We start from the raw sequence: 20,960 nt of genomic DNA, 5'->3' as shown, positions 1-20,960 counted from the left end.
TCATGTGGAGGAGGGGAGAGGAAAGGACCGAGCTGACAACTGAAATCTCCTCCCAGCTAACGGTTTTTGGTTATCAGAATGTTTTCTGAATGTTTGAGTTAATGGTCTTGAAACGTTCAGTCTGTCAAGCATTTTCGATGTTCTTATAATGTTTAATGATCTGGTAACGTCACTGCACCATCACTTTTGTCCTTGTTTTCATTTTTAGTTTTTGGAATAATTCCATAGCATTAGTATACAGTACCAATCAAATGTTCTCATTCAAAAAAAAAAAACATTTCTCCATTTGATTTATTTTCTACATTGTAGATCAATATTAAATACATAAAAACAATTAAGGGACAACATTGAGCTTCACAGCATGAAGGGAAAGCAGCAACTATTGTTCAGAACCTCCAGGAACTCCTTTCTTCAAGATGCTGAGAAAACTATTCCAGGTGACTCTCCCTCATGAAGATACTGAGATTAAAATTCCAATAGTGTGCAGATCTGTCCTCAAATATAAATATGATACTTAGAAGAATCTAAAGTATCTAAAGTTGGACTTGATAAAACACAGTGGATCAACACCAGCAGATGACATGTCTCTCCAAACCATCACTGATTGGTGGAAACTTCACACTAGACCTCAAGCAGTTTGGACTGTGCGTCTCTCCACTCTTCCTCCAGACTCTGATACCTTGATTTACAAATGAAATGCTGTAAAATTTACTGATGGTTCAGTGATGTGGATTTCATTTTCCAGCAGGACTGGTCACACTGCCAAAAGTACCAATTGGTCTTATATAATATTCTAATTTTCTGAAACACTGATTTTTGAGTTTTCAATGTCAACTATACATGCATACATATACATACATGCAGGATTATCATTGCTCTTTATTTGCAGAAAATCTATTGAGTGTTGTCCTCCATTTGTTCAGATTTCAGCTTCCTCTCAGAGTGATGAATGAGCTTTGTTGTTTTGCTATAATAACTGAAAAAGATGGCAGAGGAATCAGCGTGCAAACTGCTGCTCCAGCAATACAGCAGCACAAAGGCCTCATTGATGAGCAGAGCAGCGTCCAGGAAAGGCAAAATACTGCTCCCGGGAGCAATTTTGTTTTCGGACCCTGTAGAAACACTCCTCTCTGCAGAAACCTCTTGACCCCTGGGCTTAAGGGAATAGGCTTCTAAAATAAACTGTAGGAGGGGTAGTCTTACCTCATACTTCATCAATTCAGGGGGCTTCACAGCAGCCACAAGATTAATCTTACAAACCTGGCTCCTCTACAGCTCTAGAGTTCATTTAAAATACAACTAGTGATTGATTTCCTACCATCTGCTGAGAGAAAGCGATGGTCAAGCAGTGTTTTACCCCCAATAAAAACAGAAACAAGGACCGGGTTTCATAGTCAAATTTATTGTATTTCGTTTGTACCCATGGCACATGAGGGAAAAAGGACAACCATAATATCAAAACAATATAAAAAAGTAAGTCTGTAAAGTTTTACAAAGTATAGACGTGGAATGTGTTCCTTTTTTCCAGTATATTCCAAAGTTAAGGCACAGTCATTACCATTCCCTTATGTGTAGCAGACTAGGACTAGTTTACTATTTAACCTCAGTCATCTCAAACTCTTATGTATGAAGAGATGAAATGGGTTTAGCACCTCATGCTAAATTTTCATTTTTCTAGGTCATTATATGCAAGTTTTTCATGTACATTAAGCCCATTCCTGGACTAGATTTATTTTACTGGAATATCTCTATTCAGAATGCTGTGTAGTCCACAATTGGGCCTATAATCCCAGTCCAGGAAACTGGCTTGTGGTGTTCAGAGATGTAGTCAGTTTAAACCACGGACTAAGCCTACTCATGGACTATATCTTCCTTTGAGTGGAAAATTCTCAATTCAAATTCTGTATAGTCCAAGACCAGACTTAATCCCTCTCTGGGAAAACACCCCACTCCTGGTACAATCTTGAAAGGAAATCAGAATGAGATTTAGATCATTTTGTATGGATCAAAGTACACTACATTGTTAATTGTTAATTTAGCTGTTGTTTCTCGAACCAGGCCTCCAGCCTTTGTCCAGATGATCCATATTATTTGTTCCAACTCAGCTCGCAACACATGTGGACAGTGTGGAAAATGTGAAGCATCTGGAGAGCCCTGAGGATCACTGAGACCCACTGGTTTATAATCTTAGAATATAGGATTTTCACAGTTCTCTCCCTAATCTACCTGAGCCACTCACTAAGAGTGCCTTAATTACCTAATCTCCCAATTATGCTCGCTCAGGCTCTGGCTGCTGATGCCAAAGCAGCATGATGCAGGATCGGAACTTGTGATCCTCAGGTCATGGTATTGTTGTCTTAAGGCTAATTTATAGTTCTGTGTCAAATCTACAGCGCAGCCTATGGTACGCATAGCTATGCTAAGACTGCATTCCTACTTTTACCATTAACACGGAGTGATGTATTCACACTAATGCACAAGTATAAAGGCTCACAACAGCATAAGCCACTTGCACAGACTCAACACAGAAGTATAATTCTGCCTTTATGCTAGTAAGACACTCTGAGCCACCAGAATCTTCACATTTATCAAAAAACACAAGTCATACTGGTGATTTCACCCCTTCCAGTTACTTATGGGTACTTAAAACTTATAGGTTTTACTGTCATCAGTCCACACCATGTATGAGGGTGTATGATAATGTCTGTGCCTCATAAAAATCAAAGCAGAACAGGTAAGTGATTCGACATGTTTGACTTTTTTCCAGTGACAAAATTGTGCATTTTTCCAGATTAAGCCATGCCAGTTACACGTGTGCAGTGAACACAGACCTTTCCGAAATGAGCCGACCGGTTCGAGCGGAAGGGAGGTTTTAATTTACCATAAATATCGTGTTGAACCTGCAACAACATTCCTCAGATCATCGGAAAAAAACATCACTCTCACATCTACACTTAATATGACAATCAAGATTTCGTTTGCAGATATTTTCACTTTAAACTTCTTCTAAACATGTTTCTCCATCGTTTGACAGGATTTAGAGGATTTGAAACATATGATTTGATGGTGAGATGAAATGTGCCATCTTCACAAGTCACTGTCCAGTTCTCTTTCTGTTGCAGGAAAATGAATGTGAATGGCACGAGCAGAAATCCAGTACACACACACAATGATTTTTCTTCTTTTTTAACACACAAATAAAGCATAGCCATACTTCAGAATACAAAACTGGTCAATAACAGGTCAGCACTGGCATCAGCATTGGCATCATCACTGCTGAGGACACTTCCATACCATTCCAGTGGTGACAGGAACCCACTTAGATACTGTGTCAAGTGTATGGCGAGAAACTCATAAATCAACATTCATACAGTTTTCATCATAATCATCATCATCATAATCATCATCTTCATCATTATCATCAGCCATATCGCCATTAAAACTTCAGGTCACTGGGGATTTAACACTGGGCAATATGGCGGCAAAAGGGGCAAAGACCACATAGCGTAGACTCACAGGATTTGACAAGGCATCCATATACAGAACATTCTCCAACAATTCAACACATTTAAAGAGAGAGAGGCTCTTATGAATTGTGCAAAGACGAGGGAGGGGATCACAAAATCCCACCAATCAGCTCTCGCTGAGGAGATCCAGCAATCTGTGCGAACATGGCTCCTCAATGTGCTGGAACATACCATTCAATCAGACCCTTTTTTTTTTTAATTACTGTATTTAAATTCCAGTTAAAAATCATGTGATATGCAAAGGGCGTTATATTACCACAGTAGACTAAACCAATTTGAACCTCATCAGATCAGATCAAGCCCCAGAAATTTGGCCCTTCATAGAGTTATATAGTCTATGAAAACTGCACAACACTGCTTTTTATACATTTGATGGCACCAGAATGCCGGAGCGCTAGTTTGCCTATAGTAGAGAGATAGCAGAGTCTTTTTCTTCATCATCTAAACCACCATAAAGAAACCTTCTTCGCACCTTCATCTTACTCTCCACCAGTCATCGCCCACTTGTGCTCGTTTGTGGTGAAAGGAAAAAAAATAATCATATATAAAATAAAAGACAGAATGGTAAATCAAGGGAGGAAAAAAGCCACAGTGGTTACTTAAGTGCTTCTAGTACTCCCACATAGTGGAGCTGTCCAGATCATCAGCGTTGGCCTTCAGTACCCCGGCGTGGTCGCCTCTCAGGTACTTCCCTTCAGTCGACTTGATGGCCACCTTGTTGTAGTCGCAGAACTCTAGGAAGAAATCTACTGGAGTATCGCTGCTGCTGACCACTGAGGACTCACTGCCCACCATCCAGTACTTCCCAGTGGAATCTGATCAGAGATAGAGGTTTTTAAATATGCATGGAAAATCCATCTTTATATCTTTATTTAAACATAGTGTGTAATTAGTAGTCATCATGCAGAAACCTCTATTGCATCTCTATTTTTGCCTTTTTTCACTTCACATAATGCACATAATGTAAATATGGTATTTATTTACACAATGCCAAATAATCCATAATGAATGAACCAATAGAAATGCTACTCAATTAATTGTTGATGTGGTTAGGTTATTTGTCTTGTGTTTTAGATTTTATAATTTTATTGTTTTAATTGCCCCACAATGTACACTAAATAAATGTAACACATTAACCCTTTCAGACCCTGCATCCATTACAATGGACATCATGTATTTTTATTTTATATTTTGTTGCACATAACACTATTTGAGAGCTGTTGTCCATCTGAATAGACCATAAACCAGTCAATGAACAAGTTGATAAAACAGCAGCTTGGCCACGCCCACTGCACTGGACAAACAGTAGTACTAGAGCCATTGAGGCAAAGTAACAACATTTTTTTACTTATATTAATATTGAATGTGATTAAGAACAGTTTTTAAACCAGGTTATGTTTTACTGTTTAGGGATGATTTATTAAATAAAAAGCACAACATGAAATGCAAAAAATTACACACAGACTTCCAATGCAATCAATATTTTAGTATATTTCAACTAGAGTATTGTGCTGTATAGATTTTTATAGTAGGAATATAAGTGTTTTCTTTTCTGTGCATTACAGACAGAAAACAGCATTCTTACATTCTCACTGGAGATAATTCAGGTCTGAAAGGGTCAAATACATTTGTATATATTGTTCACTGTATGTCCAAATGTTTGTAGACACCTATTCTATTGAATGCATTCAACTACTTTAAGTAGCACTCCTTTGCTGACACAGATGTGCAAATGCACCCACAACTTGAGCAGATAAACATAAAAGGCATTTTGGCAGTAATTTTGGCCTAATAACAGAAAGTCATTGGATAGAAGGTTGGTTGTTGGGGGTTTATTGCTGCTTCAGCACATATTTGGAAATTTTGGCATACACATGGTTTTATATGTCCAGACAGAGCAAAGTTGTTTAAAGGTTCGATATTGTGCTACATATGTATTAAATTAGGTGTTTGAGGTTAAGATGTGATAAGAACTTTAAGATCTTCTCTGGTGTTTTTTTTTTTTCTTCAAAAAGGTCTTTTACGTTCTTAATTTGGTAGTCATTGGACAGAAGGACATAAAGCCCCCAGCATTAAGCTGTGAAGCAGTGGAACTGAGTGGAACAAATCTACTTACGCACTGCCTATGTTGCCTGTGGCTGAATGCAATCAAAACCTCACAGCAATGCTTAATGTAGTTTAAAACTTCACTGGACAAAATAGAGACAGTTTCATTAAGCGGGATAAACCCTTTTAATACCCTTGAATTGAATAGAAGCAGTGATTGAGCAGATGTCCTGTTATATTTATCCATTTTTTTTATCATTCCTATATAAAAGTCCATATTCACACACCAGAATTAGTAAAAAAGAATTATAACAAGTGCAAATGAAACACAGGATGAGTATACCTAAACCAGCCCACCATCCTACAGTCAGTAGTCACATTAAGACATCGAGAAGCTTCTCTGAGAAATCGTCTCACCTTGCAGGCTGTAGGCTCCGTCGCGGAACGCCAGGCCGAACACGTCGTACGAGGAGCGGTTGGAGTCCAGGGTGCCCGTCACCTTCCTGCAGCCGATAAAGCCATGCTCCCCCCTCAGCACAATTAAAGGCCTGTTAATGAGCTTCATCAGGAACTCCTCAGACTCTCCTGAGGGACAAACAAGCACAGAACAGCCTTTTCAGACCAGGAGTCTCTAAACTGGGGCCATCAGATATCAGTTACCATAGAAATTCAAATAAGGCTTTTTTAAAGCAGCTTCTATCAGTGAGAGCAGATCAGCTGAGCTTGAGAACTAAGAGCTGAACGCCACGCCTTACCTGCAGAATCAATGGTGGCAGCCAGCTGCCCATTCTTTTTAGCTGCCACGTATTTTCCATTGGCGGCACGAAGAGTGATTTTCTTCCCACGCCATTCAATATCAAAGTGGCAGTTGGCAGACCTGGATTGAAAGAACATTAAAATATATGAAAGATAAAAGGTCTCATTCACCAATATCTACCTATTTTTTTTATATTAGTTGTTTATACAGTTTTTATAAAGTCCATACAAAAAGTCGTAGTCTTAAACAAAAAAAGTGATGAATATAAAAACTAACAGTATTTTATTATTATTATTATTTACTTATTTATTTATTTTTACTGGAGAAGTCCATCAAAGACAAACAGATAGTATAAAAACTTTCATTATGCTCATAGTGTCCAACACCTCAAACAATTGTCTCAATAATAAAAACTAACAGTATTTTAACAAGTGTTAAGCACTTAAGCACTTCTTAAGAATATTTGGTGAACATTATTATGGCCCATCATTATGAAATGGGTCATGTACAAAGGTTACCCTAGAACTTCTAAGTTAACCTTTATTTTTTCCCAAAAATAATCTTTATCAGAGATTAATTCATGTAATTGTGAAAAAAAGACTGAATTGATGTGTTCAGTATTTGACTTTCAGACAAATGTTTAATTTTCTTTTATTTTGCCCAAAAATGTTAATTTCAGTACATTTCTAATCTTTACTTGATTAAATAACCTTTAAATTATAATATTGAACACATTAATTATATTTCACAACTAATGCTTGTTGTATATATTAGGAAAATGTATACACAAAATATTAACTAATTGACTCCAGCCTACATTAAACTGTCTTTACATTGTGACTTGCATGTTCAACCTGAATTTTAAACAAAATAAAGCTTTTCCTTTTTAAAAAAATCAAATGAAATTTTTGTTTTACTGTATTAACAGTTATAGAAATGCATTTTATAAAATATCTATTTTCTGTGGAATGTCATTTCAATATTTTTGTTTTAAGTATTTTTATAAATATGTTCTATCAACTATCAACCTTGTTACCTCAGATATAGAACTGCACAAAATCACAACTGAACTTAGTGATGTCCTGAGTGATACCTCTGGTAGAAAGCATATGGAAGACAGTGGATGTCACTTCTAATCATACAAAATAATTATTTTGTATGTTAAATGTTGAAGATAAATCCAGAGTAAATTATTTATTGGTCAATGTGTAATTGTATTGAGTAAATCTCACAGTAATAATAAGTAAAAATATGTTGAAAAACGATAAATCTAGTTTGAGGTTATACCTTGGAGCTAGAGCTGTAATAATAACAGAGTTGCCTGATGGGTTAAATCTTTTCATGCAAATGTACCTGCAATTCTAGAAAGGCCCCATACATTGTAGACCACAAAAAGGAGAAGTCAAAATATGCTCTATATAACATTATAGTTTAGCAGATCACTATCAGCTACTGTTCTGCATGATAAATATCTATCATTTGTATGCTGAGTTCATGAGAACAGTGACTAACATTTACAAATTAGGCCACCAGGAAGTGTAGCCCGGGGCCTTCACTGTCCTCATGTTACAGATGAAGCTGTTGCAGCACAGACAGGCAGGCAGGGGCATCACCAAGGTCCTCTAAATGTTGGCTTAGCCTTCAGCAGCAGGGACATGTTACATGGTGGCAGTACTGGTCAATGCCGTGCCTAAATGTTTCACTATGTCTACATTCACATTTCCTGGCAAAAGTGACTCAAATTTCTTTTTTCTTTTTATCCATTATTTAAATTAATTTTCCCCTTTTTCTCCCAATTTAGCTAGGTCAATTGTTCCACCCATTCAACTGCTAGTCAGTTGTATATCCCCATCACAGGTGATGCCACATCACAAGGAGGGTGAAGACTAGCACATTTTCAAAACTGCTGCTGATGCAGCATTGCTGAATAGCATTACATCGCACTCGGAGGAAAGCGCAGCGACTCAGCTTTAATACATCAGCTCACAGACGCATTGTGCTGATCGCCATCACCCTAGGTGTGATGAGTGGAAAGAGTGCCATCTACCCACCCAGAGAGTGCAAGGCCAATTGTGCTCTCTCAGGGCTCCGGCAGCTGATGGCAAGCTGCATGACTGGGATTTGAACCAGTGATCTCCTAAATCATAGTGGCAGTGCTTTAAACTGTTTTTTTTACTTAAAGTGAACACAGATGACATTTGTTTGCTGTGTGTGCATGGTAAATTAGATCTTTTTTAATCTTAAAAAAATCTTTCAGTCACTTTTGCATACGTGGTCCAAAATCAGACATGTATCCAGATTGGATTGTATGCATCATTTTACATTACAATTACATTAAAATCACTTAAATTTATCAATATGAACCATCAAGATTTGGGCTGGGGCGACTTGTTGACATTGAAATAGAAATTTCATAGAGTAAGAAAATACGTTGATTTGCATTTGTCCATTATCGTGTTGCAAAGATGGCGATGCCCACTGAAAAACAGGCTGCGTCCCAAACCGCACTCTACCACAATATATAGTGTGTCAAGAATAGTGTGCCACAATTACATTTTTTTTATTAATGTGGTAAGTAAAGTATAGAAGTGTGATGTTTGGGACACAGCCATGGATTTCTCTGTCGAGCTGATATACACAAGCACTTGAAGCATTCTACAGCACTGTGTTCACAGTAAGGAAGTTTGTAATGACGTGTTGTCTAACATTATTTGGTTGTTATATTTTTCTTCAATATTTTTTTTGAATGGGTGTGTACAAGTCAGAGAATAGTTTAACCTAAAATCACACAGTGTTGCTACAGCCTGTACACACTTTTATTATTTTCCTTCCACTAACTACTGATGCAAAAATACATTTACTAGTGATTACCTAAATACATTTTATCCCAGTGATAAAATAATTCCAATTTACAATGTTAAGATTAACGCCTAGCTTTCAGAGTAAGGGTCACTATGACATAAAACAGAGCAAAATATTGAAACCAATTGAGCCATTTCAACAAATAAATATATATATCAACTTAAATCAGTTAAATGTGGACAACTTTTTACATAAAAAAATAAAATGGTGATTTATGTAGATGTATAACTTGTCATTCATCAAGTCACTTAAACTAAAAGGACTAATTTCTCCCAAAAGGGAGGAATAGTTGCCATATGGTTATTTATTTAAAGGGCTCAATTAATAAGGATAATAACATGAACACAGTCTTATACTCACTTGGTAGATGCAGTGCACTGCAGGCCACCATTGGCAGTGAGTGTCCAGTACTTCCCAGAGCAGGTCCTGAAAGCACATTTCTTTGTTTCCTTGCTGATCTCCATCTGAAACGTCTCCTGATCGCCCTCCTCATCCTGGTTGGCTGAGAGGTCCATTCCTGACAGATAGAAAATAGAATCACATGAATAGTTTCACCAACATCAGCATCAAACTCTCACTGGAACCTCAGTAAAAAGAAAGAAAGTGATCAGTGACTGATCTCAGAGATTAGTTCAGATTTCTTCTCAGGTTTCACTGGAGTCTTCTCTAAAGCCAGCAGCTCATTCTTCAGCCCACTTCCCCATAAAATATCCCATGAGCACACACACACACACACACACACACACACACACACACACACACACACACACACACACACACACACACACACACACACACACACACACACACACACACACACACACACACACACACACACACACACACACACACACACACACACACACACACACACACACACACACACACACACACACACACACACACACAAACACACACCAGTGCCACACAGAGTTAATCTTCTCTGGAATTAGGGGCTACCCCACATGCCAAGATGCTCAACAGGAGACAACAGTTGTGACTCAGGCCCAGAGAATGCATCCGGTTTTGGGCTGAAAGGTTCACAAGCCAAAAAACAGGAGGCCAATGAAAAGTAATGAGCAGCTGCTGGGTCAGTGTCAATAACGGTTTTTGGTTGGATGAGATTTTATTTCAGAAGTAACTGCAATAACTGATTTTACTGTTATTTTAAGACCATTTAATATTTTCACTAATATACTGATATATTGATACTGATATAAACTGGAAGATTACATTTTTAGAACATCCTAGATGTACAAAATAAATTTACTTATTGTGAACTAAGCCTATGATGGCTAATCCTTATGTTAATGGGTGAAAAGCCAAACAAAATAGGTAATATCATTGAGGTCATGTCCAAATACGGTAAAATTATTGTAACTTTTGTAATTATTGTGACTGGCCTACTGGCTGTTTGCATGTTTAACTACTTTACGGCACCTATATACATAGTGTTATCTATAAGCAAAAAATGTTGTATTTCAAAATAACTACTTTTTCAGGTGAAAAAAGAAAAGCCTTCTTAATTTTCAATTGAAGTAAATGTAAAAAGATTTAAGAACATTTCTATTCCTCAACTTGGTCAAAAAGATAAAAAAAATTTCTTTTGTGTGCAAATGATGAAGTATGGCTAGAGTACATCCATTTAAAATAATCAATAACTTAGCTATAAGAATATTTCATTTAATTATTCACTTCTTATGTAAAGTTGCCCTTTTCAAAATACAGGATTTTAAACTTAGTGTAAGGAATAACTGGCAAATTTTAATAATATTAAAGTGAAACATGGTCAAAACATTCCAATGCAAAATTTTTGCGTAGTAATGACAGCAAAATGACTACAGTATGGTTCACAGATTTAGAGAAACTCTCCACAAGACAAAAAAAAATCAATGTTGTCTTTTAAAGAAAGTTTGATACTTAAAAGTATAGAAACGTATCTATCACAACAGTGCTACAAAATGCTGGAAAATGGCTAAACAACAGGCCATTTTTCAGCATTTTTGAAGCACTGTTTTGATAGACACGTTTCTATTTGTACATTGGTTTAATCCTAAAACCTACAGATCAGACGCTACCCCTGCTTTAGTAATAATCTGCCTTAAAATATGATTACTTTCATGTTCCTGCTCCATCAACCCCCCACCCTCCCCCATCACCGACACGGCCACGCTAAGGCTGAGTATTGCTGCACAGACTCGGCCTGCCGGCCTCTGCAAGAGAAGATTGAGTTTCCACAGAAATATGCAAGCCTGAATGAGCAAGGAAAATAAATGACCACGATGAGAACCACATGGCTGCGAATCACAGACTGGAGAGGGGGAGAACGGTGACTGAGACTCCAGCTCTGAATCTGAATCCAGCTCTGAACTGGTCACCAGCAAAATGGGGGAGGAAAAGGCTTTTTTAGATGCATTAGAATTGATGCATCTTCACCTTGGAGCTAATGAGCTCTGCAGCACCTTTTGTCACAGTCAACCCTCCCCCCCCCCCAAGAGTGCATTCAGATTCCTAAAGCCTCCTACAGATGCTGAGTTGATCCATCCACACTGTGGCAACTGGGGAAGTGGGGCAGGGCAGATTGAATGGGAAAGCCCCACAGAGCTCAGGGACACGTGTTAAACAGCAAGGCAGACATGTTGGATGCTGGAAATGCTGGCTTCAGGCTGAGAACTAATGCAATACAGCCTAAATGTTACCAATGCATTGTTTCTCCATCTGAAGCCAGCATTTCCATCCAACATGTCTGCCTTGGTGTTTAACAGGCCAAAAACTTGGCGACACAATACAGGATTTAGGATTCAATATATAACAATTTACTGCAATACAGTGAGCAAGGCAATGCATTGCAGTTGTTTAGTTGATTAAAGATATTTTTCACTAAACAAACATATGTACAAAAAAAACAGATCAACAATCTATATTTAAACTAATAATTAAATATATTTTCTATTAGATCTGTGTATCTACAAGAACTACACACATCACTATACAGGGGGTAGGATTCAATATAACAATTTACTGTGCTACTGTAAGCAAGGCAATATATATTGCAGATGTTTAGATGATTAAATGATTAAACTTATAATTAAATGTAGTTCATATTAGAGATGTGTATCTACAATAACTACATATATCACAATAGAGGGGTTATGATTTAAAGACTTTTTCGCGATACACAATATTTACAACGATACATGTGCCCGCAGTTAAAATACATCAATAGCGACCCTATCCATAAACTGATTTTTATTCACAATATACTGCAATTTGTCCAATTAAAATGAATAAACTAATGATGCACCCTGTAATTAAATGTACAGTTTGGGGAGTGTTCTTTAAGCACTGAGGATATCCTCCATATGATTCAAAAAGTATATTTTTAATACAGTAAGAATGTTTACAGTAAACTATATGATCAAATATGGTCACACTGCCCACCTCCATGATACACTACTACAAAACAAAATACTTTGATATATATATATCGATGTTATCTTTCATCCCTACCAAATTAAACACAGAGGGACCCAATCAGCTCCTCAGTAGGATGATTGTCCTGAATGCAGCCTAAACAAACATCTCGGGAGAACAAAAGCTGCTGGACAATCATTTCCTCTCTTGTGTTGGACTGACAGACTGGACTGTGCAGAACTGTGCTGCACTGCAGGAGGAAGAGGAGCAGGCTGGGAAGAAGGGAAAATTCCTAATCCTTTCTCAGACAGATGAGCATTAGTGACGGAGGCTTGCTTGAGCAAGCCCTGTTTTGTGTGTGTGTGTGCGTGCAGTTGTGTGTATGTGTATCAGGCCCTATTGTCCTGGCTGCCTACGAGGCCAAGCAGCTGGAGTGCACGGGTAGCCCAGGCCAGCTCACGCCGCCTTTGTTCTCCACACCACCCTTCCACATGCCTCAACCTCACAGCACAGCACACCACAGCACTCTAAATCTCAGCCTCCCTCAAAGACAAAAAGAAACAAAAGCACAAAAACACACCCTCCTGGAGGAGCTAAAACAAAGAAAGAACTGGTGGAACCTGTAATCATTCAATTTTACACCAATTTTCAAAGATAAAAGCTGAATTTTCCTGGATTATCGTGTGTGTTAGCAAGCGAGCAAAGCTTGTACGATTCAACATGAGACAGAAACTAAGGTATTCTGGTTCCAGCAGACAGAAAAGAGTGCACACATGACCCTACGTGAGATGGAATTCCTAATTCGATCCAGATGCTCTAGAAAATGAGCTCATAGCAAAAATGCTCCTCTGAAGCTGCAAGAAGAAGATGCATGCCTCAGTCAGCAGCAGCAGCAGCACAGCAGAAAAGAGGCCGATCCTGCCTGAGAAACAAAGAGCGCACTCAGCAGCCAGCCTCCTCCATTCTGACCTGCTGAGACCATGTGTAAATTTGCTGGGCTGTTGGCATGGGCCCAGACGCCCTGCCACCAACCAGCCTCATCCAACGAGCATCAGTGCACGTGAACTAGAGCTGGGACTAGGCATCTTTGTCCTGGGGGCAGAACAGTGTGCCAAATGCAAAAGCACAGAAGCGACCCAGGCTAGCTTAGCATAGTTTTCTCTACTAAAGCTGCCAGCCCTGTCAGTCAGACTCAAAAATCAGCTGCTATGGAGGTGTGGGGGTGGGGATGACAGGGATGAGGGGGTTGGGGTGATCAGGGAGGTGTTGATGGTTCTCAAACCATCAACATCTCTTCTCCTTTCCCCACATTTTAGAGAAGTAGCGACTCGGAACGATGTTCCAGGCCATTGTTTCAGGCTGGCTCTCTCTTAGTCTCTCCTATGGGTGTACGCTAATGGCCACTTTCACTCCTAACATAATTACAGTCTATTGGATTCCCCAGAGCGACGCTGTGTCTGAATCCAAAGCGGACACTGCAGGACAGAAGGTGGAGGAGTGATCGGTTTTAGAAGAACCAGTTTTTCCTGCTTGCTGTCACTCTTGCTGTCATCTCAGGGGGATAAAGCAATTTGAAATGGACATGGTGGCATAGCAATCTGATTAACAAACAAACAAACAAACAAACAAACAAACGAGAGGGGACACATGCACTCACTATATTCAAAAACACTTGCAACACAAGAAAGACAGCAAAGACCAAATCTCTATATCTCTGAAGAAACAAACTCGGCAGGCTTCTGCATCCAGCAGCAGATCCACCCTTTTTGGTTTTACCCACAGCACACACAGGGACCACAAGCCAGGCAGGGCAGAGTGGAATAGCTATAATTAGGAAAGGCTTCTATCTAATTTTGAAAGATTTATAGGTAGACCTTATCTGCTATCGGCTTTATACGCTTGGCCTCCAATAGTGTGTAGACGTTTGTAGATGTTAAAGATGGTCATGAAAGAATTAAGACAGAATCTGCACCAAATGTGACCAGCTGGATCAGATCATATAACAAATTAGCAATTTTAGTCTAAATAGCTATTGAGGGTTATTCAAGCACATCTTTATATAGCACTCGAAAGGGAACTCTATCTATCAATCAATCAATCAATTAATTAATCAATACATAGACATAATAGCATTAATAATAATACCTTGCCTGGTGGACACATTCCTGTCGTTGGCAGCGGTCAGCACCACTTGAGGGTGGCTCTGCTCCAGCACGAACAGCTCATCCTTCCCAACCTTGGAGCTCTTTCCAGACTTCATGGTGCCACTAGGACCAGAAGGAGCCAGGTACTTCCCAGCGCAGTCCCTGAAGGCCACCTTTCCAGACCTGAACTCCAAGGTGTAGCCTGTGGTCTTGTCAGCTTTCTGGGCCAGGGCTCCATCATTCTTGAGGAAGCGGTTGTCGGACGTCTGCAGGTGATACCTCTGGTCCTGAAAGACCAGGGTGATGAGGGAGTCCACGCCCCATGGCACGTCCCTGTCGATGGCTATCTCGTCCTCCTTGGAGCTCAGGTGAGCGTACCTTTTTCTGGTCATGCTGAAGATGTTGACCTGGGGGTGCATGGCGATGTGGACGCTCCATTTCTCGGCGATGGAGATGGTCTGGGCGAAGCAGGTGATGCGGTCCTCGGTGCCGCCCAGGTAGCGCTTGTGGGGCTCGGACTGGAGCGACCAACGGCCGTCGTCGTGCGCGGTGATGATGAAGCGGCAGTCCTCGCCGGGCTCCTCGCTGTCGCCGGTCACGTTGCCGTCCTTGTCGGCGGCGATGTAGCGTCCGAGGTGGCTCTTCAAGAAGAACATGTTGGAGTCGTCCCCGTTCTGCTCCAGCGTCCAGATCTGCTTCTTCTTCATGCTGGTGGCTGACGCGTTGATCTTGAAGCCGAAAGTCTCGGCGGTCAGGTACTTGTTGCCGCAGTTAATGAGGCCGAACTGGATCTTCAGCATGTCGCTGCTGTTGCTGCTGCTCCCGTTGGTCGTCATGCTGCCGCTGCCGCTGCTGCTGCTCCGGGACTGCTGGTCTGCTTTGTGCGCTGGAGAGAGTGGAACAGAGGGAGGGAGCTGGAGGAGCAGAAGGACTGGGGCTGGGAGGAGGAGGAGGTGGAGATGGTGGTGGAGGACAGCAGGAGGAGGAGGATGCTACTGCTGATGATAATGATAATGCAGTTGCTGTTTGTGCTGGTGCTGGTGCTGGTGCTGGTGGTGGTGGTGGTGGTGGTGGTGGTGGTGTTTGTGGTGGTGCTGTAGCGCGGAGGACGTGCGGGTCTTTGTTTACGGAGCGCGCGCCCGGTTCTGCAGCCGCTCACAGCGCGAGCCTAAACGCACAGCTGTAGCTTTTATACACGCACGTGACGTAAGGCGTCTGTGTACGCCCACTCACGAGGAAAATAGGGGATATTATAGCAAAGTATTTAAAACATATGTAAAAAATCGTCCTTGCGCAATATTTGTAGTGTATGCACGTTTTTTTCTTCGGTTTAATAATTTAATTCAATATGTAATTAAAAAACAGGTAAATAGTAAGTAAACGTGCAAGTGTAGGTTGAATATTTAAAAGACCACTTAAAAATGGTGAGTTTCTTTGATTTTTAGCGTAAGAGAAAGATGGATAATCACAAGCCATCAAACCAGGAGTGGCATAAAGTTATTCAAAAGCAGTGTGTAAGACTGGTGGAGGAGAACATGCCAAGATGCATGAAAACTCCGATTAAAAACCAGGGTTATTCCACCAAATATTGATTTCTGAACTCTTAAAACTTTATGAATATGAACTTGTTTTCTTTGCATTATTTGCGGTCTGAAAGCTCTGCATATTTTTTTGTTATTTCAGCCATTTCTCATTTTCTGCAAATAAATGCTCTAAACGAGAAATGTTTGTAATGTAATGGGAGAAATGTTGTCTTTAGTTTATAGAATAAAAGCACAGTGTTCATTTTAATCAAACATATACCAATAAATAGCAAAATCAGAGAAACTGATTTAGAAACTAAAGAGGTCTCTTAATTAATTATTATCAGAGCTGTATATAAATATATTCAACCTACACTTGCACTTTTACTATTTGCTATTTACTCACTATTTACTTGCTTTTTATTATTTATTTATTTATTTATTTATTTTCATTTTTTCCTACATTGGAAATAAACACTGACTATGAAAGAACACATAAGGAATAATGTAGTAGCTTAAAAGTGTTAAACAAACCAAAATTCTCTGTAAAGCTTTTAGGTGTTTGTATCTGTGGAGCTATTAACTTGCAGTTTCTGAGGCTGATAACTCGTCTTTCTTTCCAGGGGTGGTCCTGATGAGAATTCTGATAATGAAAAGTTTAAATTCGAAATTCCTTTTTATTACAGATTCACACTGATAAAAATGGGCAACAACTCGGTAACCTGCATGGCCACCCAGTATCATAGAGTTTTTTGGAATCATCTTGCTGCATTGATTTTTGAAGATCACACGTTTTCAGTCCTTTTCTGACTGGGGGATTGTGAGAGCCAACGTGTGTGTTTTCAGGTTGTGTATTGTGATTTACTGAGATGTGTTTTGGAACATAACTGTATTGCTGTAAAAGCAATCCTCTGTTCATCTTCAGCACTGATACAGACAGTGTGCTGTTTGCTTACAAAACTTGCAGGTAGCTTATTAAATTAAAGATTCCCTTAATTCTCACAGGTTCAGAAGTAATGGGCAATTGACTGATAAGTGGTTTTATGACCAGGTGTGGCCTATTATCTCATTAATTCATGAGAAATTAAGGAGATGAAAGGCCTGAAGTTGATTCTAAGTGTTGAATTTGCATTTGGTAGCCGTCATGGGAAGTAGCAGTTCATGGAAACAAAGAGGCGTCAGTGCAAATGAAGGGGGCCATCATTACACTGAAAAAAGAACACTATCAGAGAGAGATCAGACATGACTGAGGTGGCCAAATCAACAATCTGGCACACAAGAAGGAATACACTGATGAGCTCATAAACACCAAAACAACAACAGTTAAGAGATGTCTTTATTTATTTAAATACAGAGTGTCAGTTTCCTGCACAGGGATTATGCATAGATGTAGACTATAGAATTTTCCTTTCAATGGAAATTTCCATTTCAATGTTGTGTAGTCCAAGTCTACTCTTGTGAAAAGGAAGTATACTTAAGAGCATTGGAAGTATGTTCAAATTAGGTAAAGAATACAAAAATTGTACATTTTCAATGTAATATACTTTATGAAAACACACATTAAATATACTTTCTCTGTATTTTCATAAAATCTATTTTTAATCAATATGCTTTAAATTGAAAACATGTGTTGATAAAAATCTATATATATTGTATATGTATATGTGTGTCTTAGCATTAAATACTGTTTAAGGTGCACTTTACTGTACTTTTTCTTCCAGTAGCATAATGATGTACCCAATATGTGCATCAATGTGTGAAGTAGTACATTTACAATATACTTCTAGTGTTTTAAAAACACATACCTAAATATACCTTAGTTCACAGAAGTTATATGAAAAAAGCACAATCTAATGCTTTTATGTTGTCTTTAAATATAGCTTAATTACAATTGAAAAATACTTATGTTGCTCCAATAATAGTACATTAAGTATGTATTTAAGTTTGTATTATTTAGTTTTTTTTATGTTAAAAGTATAATTTTTTTAAAATATACCTAAATGCACTTTTCTTTAAAAGATTAGGCTTAATCACCACCTGGGACACTGCCCTAGAGGGTTTCATATCTGAAAAGTTCCTATCTGAAGCGTAACACAACTGTTAAACATGGTGGAGGCAGTGTAATGGAATGTGCATGATTGGCTGCAATGGAACTGGTCATTGGTGTTTATTAATGATTAATGTTTAATGAGTGTTGATAGAATTTTCAGCATACATTCTGAATATACACAGAGATAAACACTCTGCTTAGATCATGTCAAATTCTGCTAAACTGAGCAACAGTGCATCACAATACAGTTAATTAAATACACAAAACATACAAAACAACCCAAGAGCTTCTTCAGACAAAGGAAGGGAATGTTCTAAAATGGCCAAGTTAGTCACCTGACCTCAACCGAAACTGAGAAGCTATTCATTTACTGGAGACAAAACAAAAGCAGAAAGACCCAAAAACAAGCAGCAACTGAAGGTCTGAAGAATGAGGAAACCCAGCATGAAGAATAAAGCAGTTGTACTAAATGACTTACATCCAGTAAATATAATTCCCAGTGTATAAACACACTGGCTCCAGATCAGCTGGAGAACAGAGTTTAAAATACTGCTCCTCGTTTATGAAGCACTAAACGGGTTCGGATTAGCGTACATCTCTGATATGCTGGAGAAGTACCGGCCTGTTGGACTCCTCAAATCATTAGAGGCAGATCTGTGAACAGTACCTAGAACTAAAACTAAACACGGGGAGGCAGCTTTCAGACTTTATCTTTATCTATCTATCTATCTATCTATCTATCTATCTATCTATCTATCTATCTATCTATCTATCTATCTATCTATCTATCTATCTATCTATCTATCTATCTATCTATCTATCTATCTATCTATCTATCTATCTATCTATCTATCTATCTATCTATCTATCTATCTATGCCTAATGACTAAGGATGATGTCATTTCAGTTGTATACACTAAGAGCACCCACAGCTGATTGGAGCCATATATCAGCACTATGGCCTCCCACATAACTGTGCATGTTTATCCTCCACATTCCATTTAAAGTAGCATGTGAAGGATGTTACTGTTGTTTTTAGTTAAATATATTCTGAAAAACTGAAAATCTGTTTATCTCACATTTCAGGCCTGCTCTGTGGAAGTGCTTTTTAGTGGGATGAAGGTTTTTGACTTTAAAATGAGGCGTGCTTGAGCAGCAATGGAGAGGATGAGGAAACAAAACTCAGACTGTTTGTCTATACAAAGATCTATTCATAGTGTGAACATGCAGCGTCCAGGAACATACAGACAAATAAATAACAGCGGCTCCATCCGTGTAACACTGGCACTCGTACAGTCAACGGGAACAATGAAGCTGATGCAGATACATCTCTCATATGCAGTCGTGTCTGATACGGATTATGTGGGACTATAGGGAAATGGTATGTGTGGAACAATGCTGTGAGCTTGGTTTGATGAGTAATAAAGCATGGAGGGCACAGACTGATAACATGCAGGAAAGCAGTACGGTCTAGTCATTTAGGCTCGGATGATTTGAATAAGCCGTCCACAGCGGACTGAGTTCTAGTCAAGAACATATTTTGCATAAGAAGAAAAGTAGATGATGTTGTTGATTTGACAGTGGTGTGGGGGAGGGGGGTTGAAGGTTGATAATATGATTGATAAAAAGAGTTTGAGATAACCTTTTAAAGTTTTATAACAAGATCTAATTTCCTCTGTGTCATGGAATACTCATATGTGACAGTTTCCTGCACAGTTATTAAGAAAAATCATAAACTATATTTTCTTTTCAGTGGAAGCTCTTCAATCCAAAATCTGCATCTCAGTGAGATTCAGTCTCGCTTAATTTAATCACAGGCAATCGTCACAGCCACAGCTGTCTGCATGTCTATTTAGACACATACACTGGTAGGAAAAAAGTAATAATTTTCATGATTTTCCTTTATAAATCATTGGTTGTTCGGATCAGCAATTTCAGGTAAATATATCATGCAGCAGATAAACACAGAGATATTTGAGAAGTGAAATGAAGCTTGTCAGCATACCACCAAGAAGGACAAGCCACATCCAACAGGATTAACTGTGGACGCTGTAAGAGGAAGCTGTCTGAAAGGGATGTTCGGGTGCTAACCCGGATTGTATCCAAAAAACATAAAACCACGGCTGCTCAAATCACGACAGAATTCAATGTGCACCTCAACTCTCCTGTTTCCACCAGAACTGTCCGTCGGGACAATCAATTATTGTGGTCTAAAACCAGGTGTTTTAGTTTCATTATCCAACCAGTGTACATTCCCATAGTCCAGTTTAAAACGAAAACATAAATATATATAAAAAAATGTTCTTTTAATGATGTTATGATGTTAAAAAGACATTTCTTCAGGTCAGTTGTGCAGTTAAGTTATATTGCCTCCATTTCTCAATACTGTCCAAATGAATATTAAATGTTAAAAATACAAATGTATTTATTGATTATTATTTATTATTATTTATTTATTTATTTTTTTGTGTATTTTTTTGTGTGATACAGGCTATGTGTGTGTTTGTGTGAATTGGTAAAAAGTATATACATTTATAATTAAGGCTCTGATACTCTGTTCTGAGTTATCTCCCATCCCAGCCGGTTGCTCCTATTGTTGAAAAACTAAAGTGGATTTATTTCCTCAGAGACAGACTC

The 20,960-nt window shown here is 38.8% G+C and overlaps 1 protein-coding gene across 1 annotated transcript; it reads right to left on the bottom strand.

Annotated features, from left to right (window-relative positions):
- Positions 1-1,381: 1,381 nt before the first annotated feature.
- Positions 1,382-15,917, bottom strand: fscn1a (fascin actin-bundling protein 1a). The gene is made up of 5 exons (XM_007247805.4): positions 14,752-15,917; positions 9,553-9,709; positions 6,329-6,450; positions 5,991-6,158; positions 1,382-4,342 (listed from the first exon to the last, which is right to left on the bottom strand). Exons 1-5 carry the CDS (start codon positions 15,584-15,586, stop codon positions 4,137-4,139), a joined length of 1,488 nt encoding a protein of 495 aa, XP_007247867.1. The 5' UTR covers positions 15,587-15,917; the 3' UTR covers positions 1,382-4,136.
- Between the last annotated feature and the right edge of the window lie 5,043 nt (positions 15,918-20,960).

Source organism: Astyanax mexicanus, chromosome 3 (genome assembly GCF_023375975.1).
Source record: "Astyanax mexicanus isolate ESR-SI-001 chromosome 3, AstMex3_surface, whole genome shotgun sequence".
NCBI lineage: Eukaryota > Metazoa > Chordata > Actinopteri > Characiformes > Acestrorhamphidae > Astyanax > Astyanax mexicanus.
This window is presented reverse-complemented; position numbering and strand designations above follow the sequence as displayed.